Source organism: Linepithema humile, chromosome 2, assembly GCF_040581485.1.
Source record: "Linepithema humile isolate Giens D197 chromosome 2, Lhum_UNIL_v1.0, whole genome shotgun sequence".
Classification (NCBI taxonomy): Eukaryota; Metazoa; Arthropoda; class Insecta; order Hymenoptera; family Formicidae; genus Linepithema; species Linepithema humile.
The window spans coordinates 15304401-15325964 of record NC_090129.1 but is presented as its reverse complement, the minus strand read 5'-3'; the positions used below and the strand labels follow the sequence as shown (position 1 = coordinate 15325964).

The 21564-nt window shown below is 25.4% G+C and overlaps 2 protein-coding genes and 2 long non-coding RNA genes across 7 annotated transcripts; all 4 read right to left on the bottom strand.

Annotated features, from left to right (window-relative positions):
• Positions 1 to 271: 271 nt before the first annotated feature.
• On the bottom strand, positions 272 to 1814 carry LOC136998187 (uncharacterized). Its single transcript, XR_010888827.1, has 2 exons — positions 1483 to 1814; positions 272 to 337 (listed from the first exon to the last, which is right to left on the bottom strand). It is a non-coding gene; the product is annotated as an uncharacterized lncRNA (long non-coding RNA).
• A 777-nt stretch (positions 1815 to 2591) lies between these two features.
• Positions 2592 to 7313, bottom strand: LOC136998188 (uncharacterized). Its single transcript, XR_010888828.1, has 2 exons — positions 4541 to 7313; positions 2592 to 4303 (listed from the first exon to the last, which is right to left on the bottom strand). It is a non-coding gene; the product is annotated as an uncharacterized lncRNA (long non-coding RNA).
• A 5838-nt stretch (positions 7314 to 13151) lies between these two features.
• On the bottom strand, positions 13152 to 16782 carry LOC136998186 (uncharacterized). 2 transcript variants are annotated; one of them, XM_067350627.1, is made up of 7 exons: positions 16656 to 16782; positions 16204 to 16532; positions 15467 to 15764; positions 14585 to 14641; positions 13975 to 14113; positions 13615 to 13777; positions 13152 to 13436 (listed from the first exon to the last, which is right to left on the bottom strand). In XM_067350627.1, the coding sequence occupies exons 1-7, from the start codon at positions 16760 to 16762 to the stop codon at positions 13201 to 13203; spliced, it is 1329 nt and encodes a 442-aa protein (XP_067206728.1). In that variant the 5' UTR covers positions 16763 to 16782; the 3' UTR covers positions 13152 to 13200. The 2 variants fall into 2 exon arrangements, with proteins under 2 accessions (XP_067206728.1, XP_067206729.1); XM_067350628.1 differs by having other exon boundaries at positions 13152 to 13324.
• A 6-nt stretch (positions 16783 to 16788) lies between these two features.
• On the bottom strand, positions 16789 to 20995 carry LOC136998185 (uncharacterized). 3 transcript variants are annotated; one of them, XR_010888825.1, is made up of 2 exons: positions 19739 to 20995; positions 16789 to 16960 (listed from the first exon to the last, which is right to left on the bottom strand). XR_010888825.1 is itself a non-coding variant. In XM_067350626.1 (2 exons), the coding sequence occupies exon 2, from the start codon at positions 19434 to 19436 to the stop codon at positions 17331 to 17333; it is 2106 nt and encodes a 701-aa protein (XP_067206727.1). In that variant the 5' UTR covers positions 19437 to 19468; positions 19739 to 20519; the 3' UTR covers positions 17158 to 17330. The 3 variants fall into 3 exon arrangements, 1 of the variants encoding a protein (XP_067206727.1); XR_010888826.1 differs by having other exon boundaries at positions 16789 to 16907; XM_067350626.1 differs by lacking the exon at positions 16789 to 16960 and adding an exon at positions 17158 to 19468 and having other exon boundaries at positions 19739 to 20519.
• Positions 20996 to 21564: the final 569 nt, after the last annotated feature.

The window sequence follows — 21564 nt, the reverse complement described above, 5'->3', positions numbered from 1 at the left end:
TTTAAAATTTTTAAATAATGTAATTAAGTACTTAAAATTTTAAAAAATTATTTATAATAATTATTTAAAAATTTAATAATTATTTATAAAAATTATTTATAATAATTATTTAAAATTATTTATAATTTTAAATAATTATTTTTTACATTTTTTACATTTATTTATTTATTTATATACATACTTTTTCTAAACGTCTTTTCCTTTTTCTGCTTATTTCTTCTTTATATTTCTTTTTTTTTGTTGTTCCACTTTTATTTTGTTCCTCACTCTCTCTCTCTCTCTCTCTCTCTCTCTCTCTCTCTCTCTCTCTCTCTCTCTCTCTTGTCGTTTTTTTATCCTTCAATAAAATTTAAAAAATTAATATATATTAATATAGAAGCGCGAAATTTATTTGAAAATATCTTTTGCTTAAAGGTACACTTATATAGAAACATGTTTATGCAATAGAAATGTTTGGATTTTTTAAAAATTTATATGAACATTAAACAAATATTCATTCTGACATTAATTTCTTGCTACATAGTGTAAGAAAACAAATGTTACGTTAAAAAAATTGTTTATCTACATTTATTTCCTTTTACATATAACTTAAAAATTTTTAAATCGTCCTTTGAAAAATTTGCTATTAAGATATCATAATTCATTGAGTTAAAAAGGCTGGCTCTATCTGTTTTACATGCATTTATTTCACAAAAATATATTAAATAATAAATTCTATTATTTCACCATTTTTAATTTTTGTTATTACATAAATTGTAATAATACATGGGGAAATAATAAATATTATTGTTATTGAATAAATTTAGGAATCATGTAAATCCAGTTATGGTATGTAATTACCACAAGTTATATATGAAATGTCCAATTTATGTAATAACAAAAATTAGAAATGGTGAAATAACAGAATTTATTATTTAATATATTTTTGTGAAATAAATGCATGTAAAACAGATAGAGCCAGCCTTTTTAACTCAATGAATTATGATATCTTAACAGCAAATTTTTCAAAGGACGATTTAAAAATTTTAAAGTTATATGTAAAAGGAAATAAATGTAGATAAACAATTTTTTTAACGTAACATTTGTTTTCTTACACTATGTAGCAAGAAATTAATGTCAGAATGAATATTTGTTTAATGTTCGTATAAATTTTTAAAAAATCCAAACATTTCTATTGCATAAACATGTTTCTATAATAAATTTCGCGCTTCTATATTTCTGCAGGATAATTGTAAGATTTCTGACCCTATGGAGGCAAGTTACGCCGAAAAGTTATTGAATAAATTTAGGAATCATGTAAATCCAGTTATGGTATGTAACTCAATGAATTATGATATCTTAATAGCAAATTTTTCAAAGGACGACAAATATAAAATTTACTATACTAAGCCATACATGCGCGCTTTTTTTTCTGTTCTTTTGTATCCATTTAATTGTATCTGTTTAATATCACTTATAATATTATATAATATAATTACTTACCTTTTTCCCTTTTATCCCTTCCTTCTCCTTTTTTCACTTCTTCGCTCTTTTTTTCACTCTTTTTACAAAAATACTTTTTTGAAACACGGAATACGTCTATACTGTTTGACAGCTTGAGGAAATGTAAACAACTGTCATAGAAACATTAATAAACTAATCAATAAATTGCTAATCAATATTGCCTTGACAACTATCAAAATATATTTTTTTAAACTGTCAAAATAAGTGCAATAACAGTTACGCAGATACGTGAAATCAGTATAAAAAGAGAGCCAATCGGCATCGCGGAAAAGAGGCAACAATACTTTCGAGATATGCGAGAATCGATGTCATGCACTTTTAAATAATTATTTTATTATATTATAAAGAATTTAATAAAATGACGAAATGTGTGTGTGTGTGTGTGTGCAATACTCTTTCTGCAAGAAATGTCGATGTTGATGAAATTAATAAAAGAGTTGTTGAATTATTAGATACGTTTGAAGAACGAATTTATACAAGTATAGATAATACTGAAAATTGTGATAATGGCGATTTTAGTGAAATTTTATTACCAGAATATTTAAATACTTTATCTCTATCGATATATTCGAGTTAGAGAAATCATACTTTTTTAATAAATATAATTTCATTATTTTGTTTATTCACTATTATTTAGTAATATTTTTAAAATTTAAATATAAAATTATAAAAATTAATAAAATATAATTAAATAATTAATAATATTAGATTAAATAAACACTGAATTGGAGTTTATTTATATAAACTTGAAGAAAAAAAAACTTTATTAGAAAGAACAGAAATATATTAATATCAATATTAAATCAATTAATGAGAAAAAATAACTTCAATATTATTAAAAAATATAAAGTTAATTTAAATTTATTATTTGTTTATTAATAATTATCATTTATTTATTATTTATTTTTATTTAATAAAATAAATAAGTTTGACTTTTAAAATTATTTGTAACTGTAAATAGATATAATTTTATTATTTTATTAACTCATAATTTATTAATTTTGTAATATTTCCTAAACACAAATTTAAAATTATAAAAATTAATAACATAACATATTAAATTAATTAATAATATAAGATTGAATAAACACTGAATTAAGCCCGTATTAGACTATACATATATTAAAGATTGAAGATTAAAGATTAAAGATTAAAATTTGACCAATGGAAACAAAGGAAACTAAAAGTTCTTTATTCTGATAGGTAAATTTCAATTTTCAATCTCAATTTTTAATGCGTTGTCTGATACGGATTTTAGAGTCTATTTACACAAATTTGCCTAAACACATAAATAAATACATGCGATATTTGATTAATTCATTTTGTTATGCCTCCATATTTACTATTATAATTTAAAGAACTGCCATTTCAGCTCTACCATCTTACTATCACCTGCTACAAATAAAACTTCTACTAAATAAAAACACACAAGTAAATGAAAAATGCAATGTCCAAACTTATCAACACTTACCTTGAAAATCGTAAAAATTATAGAAAATTTATGAAAATTTTTGAAAATTAGTTTCAAAATTGGTTTCCTAGATCCAGTGACAAATATTTATATAAGTATTTTTTTAAAAGTATTTATAATTATTAATTATTATATACACATATATTATTATATTTATATTTATATTTAATAATAATATTAATAATAATATTATTATCATTGAGAGAACTAATAAGAATTATTAATAAATATAAAGTCAATTTAATTTATTATTAATTTATTAATAATCATTATTTATTTATTATTTCTTTTTTCTTAAATTTTTAAAATATGATTATGATATTATTTGATTTAAAAGTAATAAATATATTTATCTAACAAATATATGTAGACACACACATTTTATATATATGTATATGATTGAGCAAGAATTAAATTTTTATTGTACAAAAAACATAATTTTGTATTTTATATATTATTTTTTTTAAATTTTATTTATAAAAGTTTTTTTTATATAATCTCATATCATTATCTCAATAACTATTATATATAATAAATATTAATAATAAGAAAATGTGCAAGTATTTTTATTTTAATTTAATAAACATATTTTACATTAATAATTATAAAATGATAACAATATTATTAACACCAAAACAATTAATATATGAAAATAATGGAACAAAAGTAACTAATATATGATAATAATAATAAAATGATAATATATTTAATGAATAATTTTCTTATTTTGCAACTCTTATGTTTCTGTAATAAAATATTATATATTATTAATATTATTTATTAGAACAATTATTAATATTGTTTATAAAAACAATTATTAAAAATTTAAGAAAATATAAAAATCTTTAAATTATATTATAATTATAAAGCATTTATAATTATAAATCAATATTATGTTTAAAGTAAAAAAGTTTTATTTTTGTAATATATTTTTACAATTATATAAAGTAAAAAAATTATTGAAAAGAATTAAATATATAAGGATAAAAAATATAAAATATAATTAAATTAAAAAGTAATTTTGTTGCTAAAATATAAAAATATAATATAATTAATTTTTCCTGTAAATTATATTAAAAAAATATTTTGTATAAAAAATTCTAAAATATAATTTTTATATCTTATATTATTATCTTATATAATTTTTATATTATTTTTAATTATATGTTTATTCTTAATTTAAAATTATATAAGTTTATTATATGTATATACCTTCCAATTTTCTTTTTTGTGGTGTATTCACACCTTTTAATAAAAGTGGTATAGACATTCGTCCTTCCATTTTAATAATATCATCAATATTATTGACGAGTAAATATGGTGGATCAGCTACAAAATATTAATGTTATATATAAAAATGAATGTAAACGTACATATATATATATAATAAATAAAAATAAATAAATACTTTATAAAAATAACTAATTATTAAAAATATATTATTATTACTATTACTATTATTATTATTATTATTATTATTATTATTATTATTATTATTATTATTATTATGGATATTACAATATTTTTTATTAAAATTGATAATTTAAAAAATATACATATTATTACCGTTAATTTGCATAGTTCCTGTTATACAGATTTTATCGCCTTTGTGTAAATCTAGCTTGTCATAATAACTGTCATCAGAAAAATTTAGAACATGTACTTGCAGTTTGTAAGAACCGTCTGTAATAGATCCGCACCCAATAATTTTATTCAATTTGTTATTGAATACTTCAGAGAAATTTGTTTTTATATATCCATCTAAAACTACATATATAAATTTATTATTATTATTGTTAATGTTGTTGTTGTTGATTTTTTATTTATAATTATTTATTTATTTATATATATATTGTAGTATTATTATTAGATTAATAATAATAAAATATATATATTTTAATATATTAGATATAAATACTTTAGCATTTTTTTAAATTTATATATCTAATACAATTTGAATTTTATATATATTTATATATAATTTAAAAAATATAAAATTTATAAAATATTAAAAATTTGAAAATATTAAATTATAAAACAAATATGTGAAATATTTTATAATATTAAAGTATTTTAAAAGTATTTTAAAATTATAAAATATTAATAAATAAAAATATAACAACATAAAATAAAACGTTTTAAATTTTTCGGACTTTTAAAATACTATACACAACTTAAAACTTTGCTTATAACTTACCGGCACTACGTGGCAAAAATTTCATATAAAAAATTACTATGTACAGTAGTAACTATGGATCATGAAGAAATTATAAAACCATTATGGTCCGCAATTACTGCTGTACAAAGTAATTTTTAATATAAAATTTTCTCCGTGAATATATAACTTACTAATTTGTCCAGAGGTATTTAATATATCGTTTAATGTTGTTTGTTTTGGTTTAATGTTTGAGGTTTTTATCGGTTCAAAATATCCCAAATTTGAAACAATAGTATTGCTTTTTATCAATAGCTCATACTGCAAATTTCCATTATTAAATTGATTATTCTTTGGCTTTCTTGCCTGAGCACCATCTATATGTATTATCTATTATACATAAAAATTATTAATTATGTTATTATATATATTATACATGTTTTATATATATATATGTATAATAGATAATGCATATAGATGGTGCCCAGGCAAGAAAACCAAAGAATAATCAATTCAATAATAGAAATGTGTAGTATAAGCTATTGATAAAAAATAATACGATAGTTTCAAATGTGAAATATTTCGAACCAAAAAAAATTCAAACAATAAATCAAAAAAGTAAAATTGAGCAATATATTAAATACTTTTTGACAAATTAGTAAGTTATATATGCACGGAGAAAATTTTATATTATTTTTTAATTTTCTTATCTGAACACCATCTATATATATTATCTAATATACATAAAAATTATTATTTATTCATTATACAGGATGTTTCAGACCTACCGTCAAACCTTTTCAGGGTAGATTCCTGATGTTATTCTGAGATGAAAGTTTTTTTGGCAAAATGTCATAATTTTGGCGTTATAAAGAGTTAAAGTAAAAATAACGTAAGTAAGTATAGGTCTGGGACACCTTGTATATATTATATATAAAATATTATTAAAAGGTTATTATTATTAATATTATTACTACTACTATTACTACTATTACTATTATTAATACTGTTGTTATTACTATTATTATTTAAATTAATTATTTAATTATTTAAAAATTATTTTTTTGAATGCTTACATGATTCGACATAACATGATGCTCGACATCTTTAATATCGTCGTTCCAAGCTACGACTTGAATACGTCTGCCCTTATTATTATTTAAGTAAAATTTGTAAAATTTATATTGCTGGTTATTACCAACCAGTCGAGGAGATTCTATACCATCCACATATCCTATTATTTCACTATGAAGAATAATAAAATAAACGTAAAAAAATGTAAGACATATATTTAATTAAATTATTAAATTAAATTAAATATTAAAAATAAATAAACTTATAAAAAATAAAAATTGATTTCAATATTTTAATAATAAAAGAGAAAATTTATTTCGGTGGGTTTTACACAAAATCACAAAAATGTAATAAATTAACTGTAATGATTAAAAACGTATTTTTAACCATTTGTAAGCGCCTGTAAAGAAATAACAAAAGTAAAAAAAAAATTTTTTAATGTCGAATAGTATAAATGTATAATATATACTTACACTGTTGAATCATACATTTTTATGTTGTCCAAAACATCGTTTGGCGTTAATAAATCCTCAACATTTAAATTATCCTTTTTTAAATCTGCTTCTATTTGCTGCATTTTATCTATTTCAGTAAAATTAATAAAATAAATTAATAATAATGAATTTTATTTTCTTAGCTTTGCTTTTTATGTTTTGATATTTTTTTGTTCATTTTATAACATAATATAATTATATAACACACATACACACATACACATACAGGATGTCTCACCTAAGATTGATTATCTGAATAACATCCACCATTTTGAAAATAGAAAGAAATGCTTCAAATAAAAGTTGTTTGGTTTAAAGAGAAGAAAAAGGAATATTAGTTTAACTTTAAGTAGAGGCGCTTCAGAGATTTGAAGATCATCAGTAAGAAGGTAATTTTCTTAAATGAAACTACCCTAATTATTTTACATAAATTGATTAATTGCAATATTGGGTATAAAGTTATTTAGGATTGCCAAAAATCGAATACTTTATGAAATATTTTATATTTTAATTTTACATAATTTTATATGAACTGAAATATCTCGTTAAATATTAATTTTTTAATTAATCTTACACTTTTATACACTTTTATACACAAAAATATTACAAAGAATCTTTATTAAACTCTACTTAAAAAAAATACATGTATTATGTAATAACTTTATCAAAATTTTACAATTTTTATTTAAAACACTTCTTTTTATTATTAAAAATAAGAGTTATTCAGATATCTTGTTTTAGATGTTTAACATTGTTTTGTATATATAAGATACATATATCATCCAATATAGTTCATTATGCACTAATTATAATTTATTTATTTATTTATATACATACTTTTTCTAAACGTCTTTTCTTTTTTCTTCTTATTTTTTCTTTATCACTCTCTCTCTCTCTCTCTCTCTCTCTCTCTCTCTCTCTCTCTCTCTCTCTCTCTCTCTCTCTCTCTCTCGTCTTTTTTTTATCCTTCAATAAAATTTAAGAAATTAATATATATTTATAGTGTAAGTATAAGCTGTATTATAATGAATATTTAATTATATATATATATAAATATTCCGGTGAAGCATCCGAGAAAAAAAGTCAGTTTATATACAGGGTGTCCGACAATTGCTGAATCACCTCTCGGGTGTAGGTAGAGCGAGTTAAATCGAGTAGAAAAGTCCTCTACCGTTTTGCGATTTTCGCAATAATTAATGGGGAATTAATTAAAGAAGATCGGCCAATTTCCGCGAGTCTAAGCGCGCAGCAAGAAGAGACAGCCCACTGTTACGTAGTCGCTAGGACACAAAAATCTAGCGTTCAGCACCGCTCGTATGTTGCCATTGTCAATTGTAGAGCGCTCCTCCCAGCGCTTCATCGCGTGCCTAGTAACCAAATAACAGTGGACTGTACCGCCACGGGTCTCTTCTCGCTGCGCACTTAAACTCGCGCGAATTGGCCGATTTTCTTTAATTAATTTCTCATTAGTTATTGCGAAAATCGCAAAACAGTAGAGGACTTTTCTACTCGATTTAACCCGCTCTACCTACACCCGAGAGGTGATTCAGCAATTGTCGGACACCCTGTATATATATACATATATATATATATATATATATATAAATTAATTTAATTAAATTAATTTCTCAAAAATTTAATAATAATTTTAACAAATATCAGCGAGCAATTGCAAATATCTCTCAAAGTCGATCTCTCAAATGAAGATTGTTAATAATAATTTATGTATTATTACAAATGAAGATTGTTAATAATAATTTATGTATTATTACATAAATTGTAATAATACATGGGGAAATAATAAATATTATTGTTATTGAATAAATTTAGGAATCATGTAAATCCAGTTATGGTATGTAATTACCACAAGTACTATATGAAATGTCCAATTTATGTAATAACAAAAATTAAAAATGGTGAAATAACAGAATTTATTATTTAATATATTTTTGTGAAATAAATGCATGTAAAACAGATAGAGTCAGCCTTTTTAACTCAATGAATTATGATATCTTAATAGCAAATTTTTCAAAGGACGACAAATATAAAATTTACTATACTAAGCCATACATGTGCGCTTTTTTTTCTGTTCTTTTGTATCCATTTAATTGTATCTGTTTAATATCACTTATAATATTATATAATATAATTACTTACCTTTTTCCCTTTTATCCCTTCCTTCTCCTTTTTTCACTTCTTCGCTCTTTTTTTCACTCTTTTTACAAAAATACTTTTTTGAAACACGGAATACGTCTATACTGTTTGACAGCTTGAGGAAATGTAAACAACTGTCATAGAAACATTAATAAACTAATCAATAAATTGCTAATCAATATTGCCTTGACAACTATCAAAATATATTTTTTTAAACTGTCAAAATAAGTGCAATAACAGTTACGCAGATACGTGAAATCAGTATAAAAAGAGAGCCAATCGGCATCGCGGAAAAGAGGCAACAATACTTTCGAGATATGCGAGAATCGATGTCATGCACTTTTTCAGATAGGATCTCTTTTTTTTTTATAGTTTATCTCTCCATATTAGATCTGGAACAGACTTAAACTAATATAATGGTTATAAATTGAGTCCCTCTTATACAATAGATTGATTATAAATATATATCCATATAAAATTATAGTAAACTTATCACAAACATATAAAGTTAACAAAATAGAATAAAATGATTACAAATATAAGAAACCATTAAAATTATAATTAACCGATCACAAACACTGAATAAAATTACAGTGACAAAACACCTTAATTGCACAAAATCACAAAAGTAAAAAAGTAATAACAATTGTAAATTTTATGTCTTTTTAGGTAACTTCTTAATTTATTATATAATATAATTTTCAATTTCAATAGAGAACTCTAATGAATAACTTTGATGATTCTTTATAATTATCCAATTTACGTAATCTTTAAATTCTCTTATAAAATTCTCGGACAATACCTGATATCTTGAGATAAAGTCCCAATTAACTTTATCTGAAAATTCTCTTATTGTATCTTCTGACATACGTTGATATTTTGACGTAATCTCCCAATTTATAAAATCTTTATACTCTAATAGAAAATTTTTTGATAAATTTTGGTATTTTAGTATAACGTTTAAATTTAAATTTAATAAATGTTTCCTTATAAAATTTTCAGATAATATTTGATTAATTTGTATACATTGCCAACATATAAGATTCGAGAAATTTTGTTGAAATTTTTTTATTTAATTAATAAATAATATGTAACTAAAGTAAAAAATTTTATATTATAACTGAAAATATATAAGCGTACTAAAAAATGGATACCATTAGAATTTTTTCAAATCACATAATATATTTCAATATATTTAATTCTCTCGATCTTGAAGATCTTAATAACTTATATAAAACAGGATGTAGTGTTATAACAAAATCAATACTACATTATATAGAATATAAGATAGTTGTACTTAATTATATTGATGGTATTCACGAGGATATGTTGAAAATATTTGTCGAAAATGACAGAGGATTAATCTTACTCTTAAATATGATCTATCAGAAAATTTTCTAAATTTCTATGTCGACAAACAAAAAGATAAAATCAGACATGTACAATGGTTGTGCATATCTCAAAAACAAAAACTATATCATGAATTTATTTCAAACAATATATCTAATGTAATTTGGTAAGATATTTCAAAAAGGAATTTAGATATTAATTTCTTAAAAAAATTCAAGAACTACATAAAATGGGATGTATATTTTAACAATAATAAAATGCCAATACAACATATCATGGAATTTATGGACTTGGAAAACTTTCCATATAGAACTATATCCACAACTCAAACATTACCAGATCATTTTATAAAAAAAATTTTACAAAACTAGATTTAAGATCAATAATAGAAAATCAAAAACTATCAAAAAGTTTTGTTGAAGAAATAATTGATAAAATTCCTCAAGATTTGATTATTTATATAGTTAAGAGTCAAGTTTTAAACAACGATATTTCTTTTATAAGAAAAATACTAAACAAATTTGATTCTAATTGTTGGAAGTATATTTCTCTTCATTACAACAGATTACCAGAATCATTTATAAGCGCGTACAAAAACAAAGTTATTTGGAAATTTATCTCTTCCAACCAAGATCTGTCACTTGATTTTATAAAAAAGTTTGAAGACTATATTGATTTTGATTTTCCATTGAATGGTGATTTAAATAATGAAGTTTTTGCTTATTGCGTAAGTAAATTTAACTGTCAATACATTATACATGTTAGTTCTAACTTAAAACAAGAACATATAAAATATTTAATTGGAAAATGTGACGAGGAATCTTTAGATCAGTTGTGTACCGACTTTAAAATTCCAGACGATATAATAATAGAATACAAAGATAAAGTTGATTGGCATCTTATTTGTAAATTCCAAAGTTTATCTGAAGAAATAATAGATAAATTCTCGAATCTTATATGTTGGCAATGTATACAAATTAACCAAATATTATCTGAAAATTTTATAAGGAAACATTTATTAAATTTAAATTTAAACGTTATACTAAAATACCAAAATTTATCAAAAAATTTTCTATTAGAGTATAAAGATTTTATAAATTGGGAGATTACGTCAAAATATCAACGTATGTCAGAAGATACAATAAGAGAATTTTCAGATAAAGTTAATTGGGACTTTATCTCAAGATATCAGGTATTGTCCGAGAATTTTATAAGAGAATTTAAAGATTACGTAAATTGGATAATTATAAAGAATCATCAAAGTTATTCATTAGAGTTCTCTATTGAAATTGAAAATTATATTATATAATAAATTAAGAAGTTACCTAAAAAGACATAAAATTTACAATTGTTATTACTTTTTTACTTTTGTGATTTTGTGCAATTAAGGTGTTTTGTCACTGTAATTTTATTCAGTGTTTGTGATCGGTTAATTATAATTTTAATGGTTTCTTATATTTGTAATCATTTTATTCTATTTTGTTAACTTTATATGTTTGTGATAAGTTTACTATAATTTTATATGGATATATATTTATAATCAATCTATTGTATAAGAGGGACTCAATTTATAACCATTATATTAGTTTAAGTCTGTTCCAGATCTAATATGGAGAGATAAACTATAAAAAAAAAAGAGATCCTTTAAAATATACATATTTAAATCTAAGATAATATTATCATACTTAATAAGTATAATTTAAATCTTTAAGATAATATTATTATACTTAATAAGTATAATTTAAAGGTTTTATTTGTTTATAAGCTTCTTCCAAATATTGCTTCATTTCTTTATCTAATTCGTCTATAGTACTATTACAATAAACATTTATTGCAACAAATAAAATAGCTAACATTTTAATGCACAATTTATACATTTATAAATGAGAAAATTTTTTATTTTCAATTTTCTATACTTACTGAGTTTAACATGTGGACTTCCACAATATTCAATAGTCACAAACAGTATTTATTGCACATCAGTAGGTAGAAATCTGATACTTCTTGGAGGGAATATCATAGATGCATCTATAGGAGTAATGTTGTGCGAGGGACTAGTTTCCCCACAAGATTCTGGAATAGGCGGTGGATTTACAGGTATTGTAAAAATGAATAGAGGAGTTTTTATGGTAGACGCAAAAGAAGTATCTCCAAAAAAATTAACTAAACTTTCTGATATAAAAAATAACTTTTATGAAATTGGTGTACCAGGTGCATTAAGAGGATATCAAGCTATACATAGAAGATGGGGAAAGATGAACTTACGTAAAATAATAGAACCCTGATAGCCACCTGTCTGTGTTGTTGCTGCCACGTTGCCGAAAACAAAGGGCATTAGTTTTCAGCAAATTTAGAACAAGGTGTGTGAGTCATTTGCCTCTGGTATGATATCACATGAATTCAGCATGTGTTGCTGTCAAGTTGCTATGTGTTTGCTGCAATGGTTTATCGCTGTACATAAAGAGCAAAATGACAGCAAGTTGCCAACAACACATGCCGAGTCATAAATTACAGCAAAAATTCAACAGCGTGTCGAAAACGGTTAAATATATTTTTTGCACCCTTACTCTTTTCAAACATATAAAATAATAAGTAAATAAATCCTCCTTTTTGTTATCACCAGAAAGAAAAATTTCCTTATTTATTATTTGACATATATATTATATATATATATAATAGATATGTAAAATAATAAATAAGTAAATTCTTCTTTCTAGTGATAACAAAAAGAAGGATTTATTTACTTATTATTTTATATGTTTGAAAAGAGTAAGGGTTTCAAACGGATACACACACACACACAGCAAAAATATCGAAAATATAATCCGATCGGCAAATATAAACTTGTATTACTAAAATAATTATAAAAAATTTTTTAACTTTTAAGTGAAATTAATCGGGATAAGAAATGATAGGATAAATAAATTGTTGCAATTGAAAATTATGCATATATATTGAAAAATATTTTATTTCTGGTCATTACTATCTAATCATCATCATCATCCTTCTTCTTCTTCTTCTTCTCTATTGCTTATTTCTTCTTCCTCTTCTCTGTTTCTTGTGCCAAATATGGCATCTGCTTCCTCGCGCCGCCTTGTTCGGCGACCTTTCTCTCCTGGTTGTCTACGAACAGAATTTCGCAGTCGTTGTTTAGCGAATCTTATGGATTCTTTCACAGCATCATAAAATTTTTGTTGGTCAGGTACCGCAAAATAAGGGCTGTTTGCTACCGCTTCTAAATTTATGAACAGAATAATAACAAAAAAACGTTAAGAAGGAATATATTCCAGTGATTATAAATATTTCATAAATTGAAAACAAGTTGAATATTGTAATAAGTGATACAAGATTTGTTTTTCAATTTTTATTCTTTTAATGCCATTTTAATAACATTATAAATAAAAATATATTACCATATACTGCATATAATAACTGAGTATTATAAAGTTCGAGATTCCGGTCCTTTTCGCCCCATAAGGAATATTTATTTAATGCTTCGTCCGTTATTATTTGTTTCATGCAAAATTTTACACTTTCGTCCAAAGTTTGTCCTCCCAAGTATTTGAGATATGTCACCTAAAATACATTGTATAGGATAATGTAAATATGATAATGTATTTAATTTCTACACAATGACAAGGAAAAAAAATTATATATGAAACAAAATAGAATTCTGTGTTCTGGGAAACACTAGAATATCTATAAAGATTCTTTATATATTCATGTCATTACTATAATATGATTACTGTAATATATTATGCTTTAAGACCTACCACTTCGTTGTACTGTTCTTCGTCAATATTGTCGAAGTTCTGCACTTCTTTGACGGATTTTAATGGAATACAGTGTGGTTTCATTGGCATTTTATTGCTTTGCTTTTTTAACAGTTTATCAAGTTTTTGGGTGATGGTTCTGAAACAGAGTATAATAGCCTAGAGAGTATTAATAATAGTAACATCCTCATCTTAAAAATTAAAACGGTTAACATTTTTTCTAGCCATTTATAGTATTTTTATAACATTAATATCTATGTATTCGATCACAAATGCATAAATAAAAAGAAAAAGGGCATTTCTATACATGATTTAAATAAAGTTTGATCTATGAAGGCTTCCTAGTTTCATCTTTTAGTCATTATCGTGCAATAATGTTACGTTGCAAAATACTGTTTAATCGGCAAGTTTAGGACACAATAGTGTCGAAAAGAATACTCTGATTACAGTAACAATAAAAATTTATATTATATTATACAGGATGTATAAAAAGTATCGGATTAATTTTGACTATGACCGCATGTACCGTATATAAGACATTTTCATTATTCATACACATATACATATATACTTTAATATTATTATCAAAATACATATGCAGAAAGCTTACATGAAATCTTCTTTCGTCGGCATATTTTCTAGCTGCTTTCTCATGTTATTGAATTCCCTAAAACGTATAACATATTTATTTTTATTTCTTAGAAATAATATTATTTCTAAGAATTTATTTTTATCTACTATTTATCCAAAAATATCTATACATTCGCTGCATGTACATATATACAAAATGTGTAGTATTTATGTAACTTGTAGAATTATTTACGACTAAATTTGTGATTTTTTTTGGTTTTGGAACAAATACATGTCGAATTCTTCAATGTACTACAAGTATAAAACTAATCCCGTCATCACATTACTCAAAATGACTCAGATATCGATCATGTAACTTGAATTTTCCAGCTAATAGAAAACTGAAAGTGTCAAATAGTCAATATTATATTAACTTAAAGATATCTATATCTCTTAAGTTATGTGCGCAGACCACACAGAAAAACTATAAATGGCACATAACTGTTAAAACACGTAATAATTGAATTTTCCAGCTAATAGAAAACTGAAAGTGTCAAATAGTCAATATTATATTAACTTAAAGATATCTATATCTCTTAAGTTATGTGCGCAGACCACACAGAAAAACTATTAATAGCTCATAAATGTTAAAACACGTAATAATTGAAACTTTAACCTTTTTTTCGTTTCTACCCTAATTGTTTTATGAACACTAATAACATTTTTAAATGTTTATTTCGTTTACCAGATCAGCTAATTTCAGTTAATTCGATCAAAAAATTATTGTATACAAAGAATAAAAGTCGTAACTAATGTACTAAAGGATATAACTATTAAACTGCGTTTATATATTTAAATCTATAGTCTTATATTTCAAAAGAAATTCAACATTTTATAAATAAATAGAAAAATTATCACTTGCCCTATTATAGCATTCCAATAATGCTGATGATCATGTTGTGTTGCATGCTCATGTTGTGTTGTTTCATGATAATTATCTCTTGAAGGATACGGATAGTCATATCCGTCATATCTATCATGCCGTTGATAGCGATAATTTCCCATAATAGTTTCAGAGTATCCTCCAGTGCATCCGCTTGTTTGCGGCATTTGTTGCAGACTTTGCAAATGTAACAGTGGATTTAGTGCTCCGGAATCATTAGGACGCACGCTTTGATCTTCGGTAAAAGTGGATGCTCTATTAGTGCTTTCGAGTTGCCCTGTAATAAGAATGAACTCATTATTAAAGATTTTTATAATTATAATATAAAACTATTTCAGAGACGTTACATTTGTTGACTGCAAAGATTTCACCTAAAAAATATTTCTTTTTTCTCAAACGTAAACAGTAAAATCAAAATTTTAAAATTAATTTTAAGACATCTCAACATTCCATTACATTAACATCCACGTAAATTACTTCTGTTTTCAAGGAATTGATTTCAATTGCATTTCAAATTTCAAGTGCATTATTTTTCAGTCAAATAATTAGTTTATAAACACATTTCTTTTACAAAGCTTTTCATATGGAAGGTCAAGACTTATGAAAAATAATGTACAGAAGATTCTGTTTCATTTGATCTCCTAAACAAATTAAGATATTTTTATAAATCATTACAGACATATTACATCTCACATGTCGAATATTAAGTGACATACCACCAACACGTGTAATGGAAGTTGAAGTTCCTGACATCAGTTGCGTGTAACTGCGGTCAACCGCAACTTTTTCATTCGTAACTGCTACGTCGTCTCTAATCGGTAAGGACCAAGATGACATGTTGCTTCTTTCTGACTCCTGACTTGGAAGAATCGTTGTAGAAGCGTCGTTTGGTGCATTGCGAATTTCATCGACATCTTTATCGAGATTAATTGGTTTCTCTGTTTCTGGTTTTTTTTTCTTTTTTAACGACGGTGCTTCGTCCTGACTTGAAGTTGTCACATACCTCTTTGGTTTTGTAATATTCCTCGTAGGACGTTGAATGTTTCTGCAATTCAATATTTTATTCTATTACTAGAAATTTTTTTAAATTACTATTTTTTCCAATATCTGCAATAAATTTTCGTAATATCAATAAAAGATAGTTCATAATATCAACTACAGTACTTACTGACTTAAACGAAATTGTTTCAACTTCTGAACCTTATAGTTAGCAACTCCAGCCTTAGAAAAGAATGCTTGTTTACGACGTATATGAGTTTTGCGTTGGTTATTCATCTTTCAATAAGTCTCACTACCTTTAAATGTATATAAAAAAAAAAAGAATTTAAAAAAGTTAAACTCTATGCACAAAATTCCATTTAAATGCCGCAGTAAATACTTTTATCACCTTTTTAATGGCGATTTCTACTGTTCTTATCAGCTATCAAACATTTTGTTGCGTACAAATATTACAGATTTTTAAATGGATTATCTCTGCATTGATAAGAGAAATCAATATCATCATATTTTGACAATGTAATTTATACGCTTGACCAATGCATTAATAGACGTATCTTGTTTAATTTTATTTACACAAAATTAGTAATATAATTTATACACTAATAAAATATAATACAGTAAGGAACTTGTAAGAGTGGAATATGTACAGTGTTACGAATAATATTACTATGTTAGAATACTATACAAGTTTTATATATAATTTGAGTTATTTCGAGGAAACATTCATTCATTACTTTTATTTAATAATATTGGATTGTGTATATACTCATGTTTTTGCTCTTTTATTTTTCATTATCTCCTTTAGTGTTTCTTTGTTACTGTAGGTTCCTATAAAAGTAAGTTCCTATAAAAGAACTGATATAACATATTCACCAGGAACCGGCTTATCGGTTTCGGAATCACTGCTGGAATCAGAACTCTCGTCATCAATAGTTTTCCAATATAACATCATGTAACATTTTGCCCGCACATCAGTAATAGGTATTACATAAAAATCGCTTGATAACGCAGAGCATTTATAAATATCTAATGATGATGATGAAATACCCACATCATAAAAATCTTCCATAATTTCGAATTTCTTTACCACAAAATGGTACGTTTCATTCATTTCTAATATGTTTTCGATGACACATACTGAAGAATCCTTTAAAATACAACATTTGTTGCCAAGTGAAGTAACATTAAAATACATACTTCCGGTTTGTATCTTTGTGTACTGTTGACAATGTGTAGGAGAAAATCCTAATGGAAGAGGACCTTCGCCATGCCGGTCGAACATTTGTATAACTGTTGCATTACTGTGTGCGGAATGTTCTTTCCGCTCATGATTATTTATTTCCGCCTGTCTGAGGGCAAATTGCTGTAAAGCCTGATGAGGTTTTCTATACGAGCGTTTGAATAATTGCATATTATTTTCATACTTAAAAGCGGAAAAACTGTCAAGCGGACCAAAGCGTTTGACATCTGCCACCAGGTGTAGCAAAGCATGCACATTGTATGACATAAAAGAAAGTTTATAGAAAACTTGACATTTTTCAACAAATTTTTTAAGTGCTACTTCTGCACACTGTAACAGAGACATATTCGAAAATGTGTTACTGCAAAGCGTACGAATTGCTGTATGTAGAAATAATAAATGAATATATGTTTGTTTTTCCATAATGCCAAGCATTACTGTAGGCCCAGTATATAAAATGAACTGTCGTCCCTCTGTGGCTTTATAATCCGAATAGTCGCTCAATGACCTAGGTTTTCTGGCGAAGTCCCGTGGACAATAATGGGAAAGAAGTTCAAGTCGTTTTGATACTACATCTAGGTTTCGGCCTGATAATTTTGTCTTTTTACCATATTTGCCCGTAATCCACGCCGTTAACAATTTCTTCACGACTCCTATACACACTAAGTGCATATAGTCTACGGGAACTTGTGTTACCATTCCCATAGGTAATCGGGATAAAGGGCTTTTTCCTTTATGATGATCGCGGTCTGTCATCCGAATGTACTCTTCATCGGTTCTTAAACGATGATTCGTACCTAAGAAGATCATTCGTTGCTCATATCGTATGCCGACAACTTTACATTTTCCGCATGCATGACTCGATGTGTGCCCATAATGATTTAATAACCAAGAACGTGCTGGAGCATCTGCGATGAATGCTCTCAGTGTAGTGGGAATTTGTTGATGACTAAATGTTATACCGCCCTTTTCAAAAACTTGCAATACATCAGTTACAAATTCATCCATAAATAAGTTAATGTCACCTGGTTTTTTATTCCCCATATAAATACCCACTATTTCCGGTTTGCTGTTACTTATATTGCTTATTGAAATTTGGATCGGCCAAATTTGCATTGTCCCACATTTGTTTAATTTCGCGCCGTCGGTACTCCAGTCTATTTCAAGAACGGAAGGAATCTGATTCGGTGGAGTTTTCTTCAGAATATTATTAATGCCTTTTTCAAAACCAATATGAAGGTATTGTCCTGGGTACATTGAACAAACTGCAATTCTGTCACGCGGCGTATTAAGTAATGATCTTGTATCTTTTGGTAGAAACGTATGGCATTTATGTGATCGTAATGTATTTAAGATTATATTCCCCTGTGTATGGGTCAGATTACATTTTATAAACGCTGATGCTAAAGATTCTTGAAATGTCTGATTTACAGTGTCCAAAGATATGTCATTATTGATTGTACTACTATAATCATTATCTACGATTGACATGTCATTGACTTCAAGATTTTGTTCACTTTCAACATGCATTAAATCATCATAAATATTTTCATTCGTATTTAACTCGATAGCAGAAGACACTGTTTCATTATTAGCAAGATTATCTGTTTCATTATTAGTAAGATTATCTGTCATGTCTACTGACAACATTAATTGTTCGGAATTACGCTGCTGTTCGTCGTAACATCTTGTTTGATAAAATCGCCTCATTTGCAACAGAACTCTTGATTGCCTCTTTGGCCCTAATTGAAAAATAGGCTTACGGCGTCTTTGAAATAAACTCATATTTAAAGATATGTTAATGTCCGACTAATATATATAAATTCTACAATATTATATCTGATTAGTGTATGTATTTTAATAATAGAGAATTATAATATTACAATAATATTGATAAGAATATTTACACAGGAGCGTATAATGGAAAATTTCGATAAAATATTGTACAATATGATATCAATTTTACATAACCTTACTTGCAGGAATTTATATTCAATTAAAAATCCAAATACCTGTACGGCCGTACTTATTGATAACGCAACGTATAGTTGACGTAGATATATATTCAAAGATGTATATTCAAAACTATCACTTTTGAATGTTAATAAAATATTGGTAAAAGCAATCTCGTGCTAATGCGTGCCAATGCGTGCCACGTGCCACACCTTTGACCGTTATATATAATCGTGGACTATGGATTGCTAGTTGGTGTACTAATAATAAAGATCTGTAGCGCCTTCATCTCCTAGTGGCAGAAATGTGAAACATACAAGTAAGACAGCAATACATATAATAGTAGAAGACGAGGAAAGGAATAAGTTATACGTCGTTGTGCCATACTTGCTCCACATTATGCGTTCACTCTAGAATATACATTTACAAAATTAACAAAATAATAATAATAATAATGGTTGCAAGACGCAATTAACATATTTAAACAGTTTTTAACAATTTAATATATTTAAATAGTTTTTAACAAATATACGACAAAAGCACAGACATCATTATCTTTTTCTATCACCGTCATGTTGCTCTTATGTTGTCGAAAATGAATGACAAAGCAAAATGTTTTTCATGAATAGAAGTCATTTTGTTGGCAACAAAATGAGCAACAGTTGCTCTCCGTTTGCTCTGAATCTGCTGACACGAAATGTTTCAAATCTGCCCTCGTGTTGTTGAATACATATGACTATGCATTACGTTTTTAGCAAATATACAGCAACTAGTCGAAAATTCATGCTCAGCATTAAGTTGCATGATTTTGCAAAACATGCTTGGCTATCAGGGAATATTTAGAAGTACTGTGTGTGTTGTAAAAACGGAGTTCCTGCAGATAGAAATTTATTGAGAATAATAAATCACTACCAAAATTTTAAACATTTAATAGGAACAAATGGTAAAATGAGAAATATAGAATTATGTAATACATTATCTAAAATTAAGAACAAAGGAATAAATCATTTTTATAATACAATATCAGAAGATATTATTAAAGATTTACATAACTATAACAATAAAATAGAAAAAAATAACTTTGTAAGATACAGAGCTAAAATAACAAAACCTTCATACAAAAGATTGAACAGTTCTATAGACTTTTACAGTACTAGTTATCCAGGAGTCGGAAAGGTTCTATTAGAAGATGTAAAAAAAATATTTAATAGTAAATATGATATAATCGAAATCCAGAGAGAATTTTATAAATCTGTTCCAAAGTACAGATACTACGAATATAGTAAAAATATACCAAAATGGAAAGTTTCAGAAAAAGAAAAAAAACATGGAACTACAAATATTTGTATTCAAGACGATAAATATAACTGCTTGTGTTTCACGAGTACAATAAATAGATATTTTGGATCTAATTTTATATCTAATTCAACTGATGTTATTTTAAATAATCAACTAAAAGATTTTCCAGATTATTATAATAAATCAATATCTAGAATTTCGCCCCCATCATATTCATCAGTAATAATAATGTTAAAGAACAAGAAACCTATATTAATGATGGGAGGAACTGGTGGATATAGAATTCCAAGTGGAGTATTAAACGTTATGTATAATATCTTTAGAAATAATATGACATTTAAAGACGCAATTGATAATCCTAGATTGTTTTCGAATAAATATAAAAAAATACAAGCCGAAAAATGCTATCTTACTAATAGATTATGTGATAAATATTATGAAAGAGTCAATGGAATGAAAAATAATAACGTGGTAATTTATGATTATAGCTCATACAATACTGTTACTGGAATTTATAAGAGAGAACCAGTATTTGATTTGAGAAGAGGAGGTTATGGGTTAAGATTTAGTAGGTTCGAGTATATAT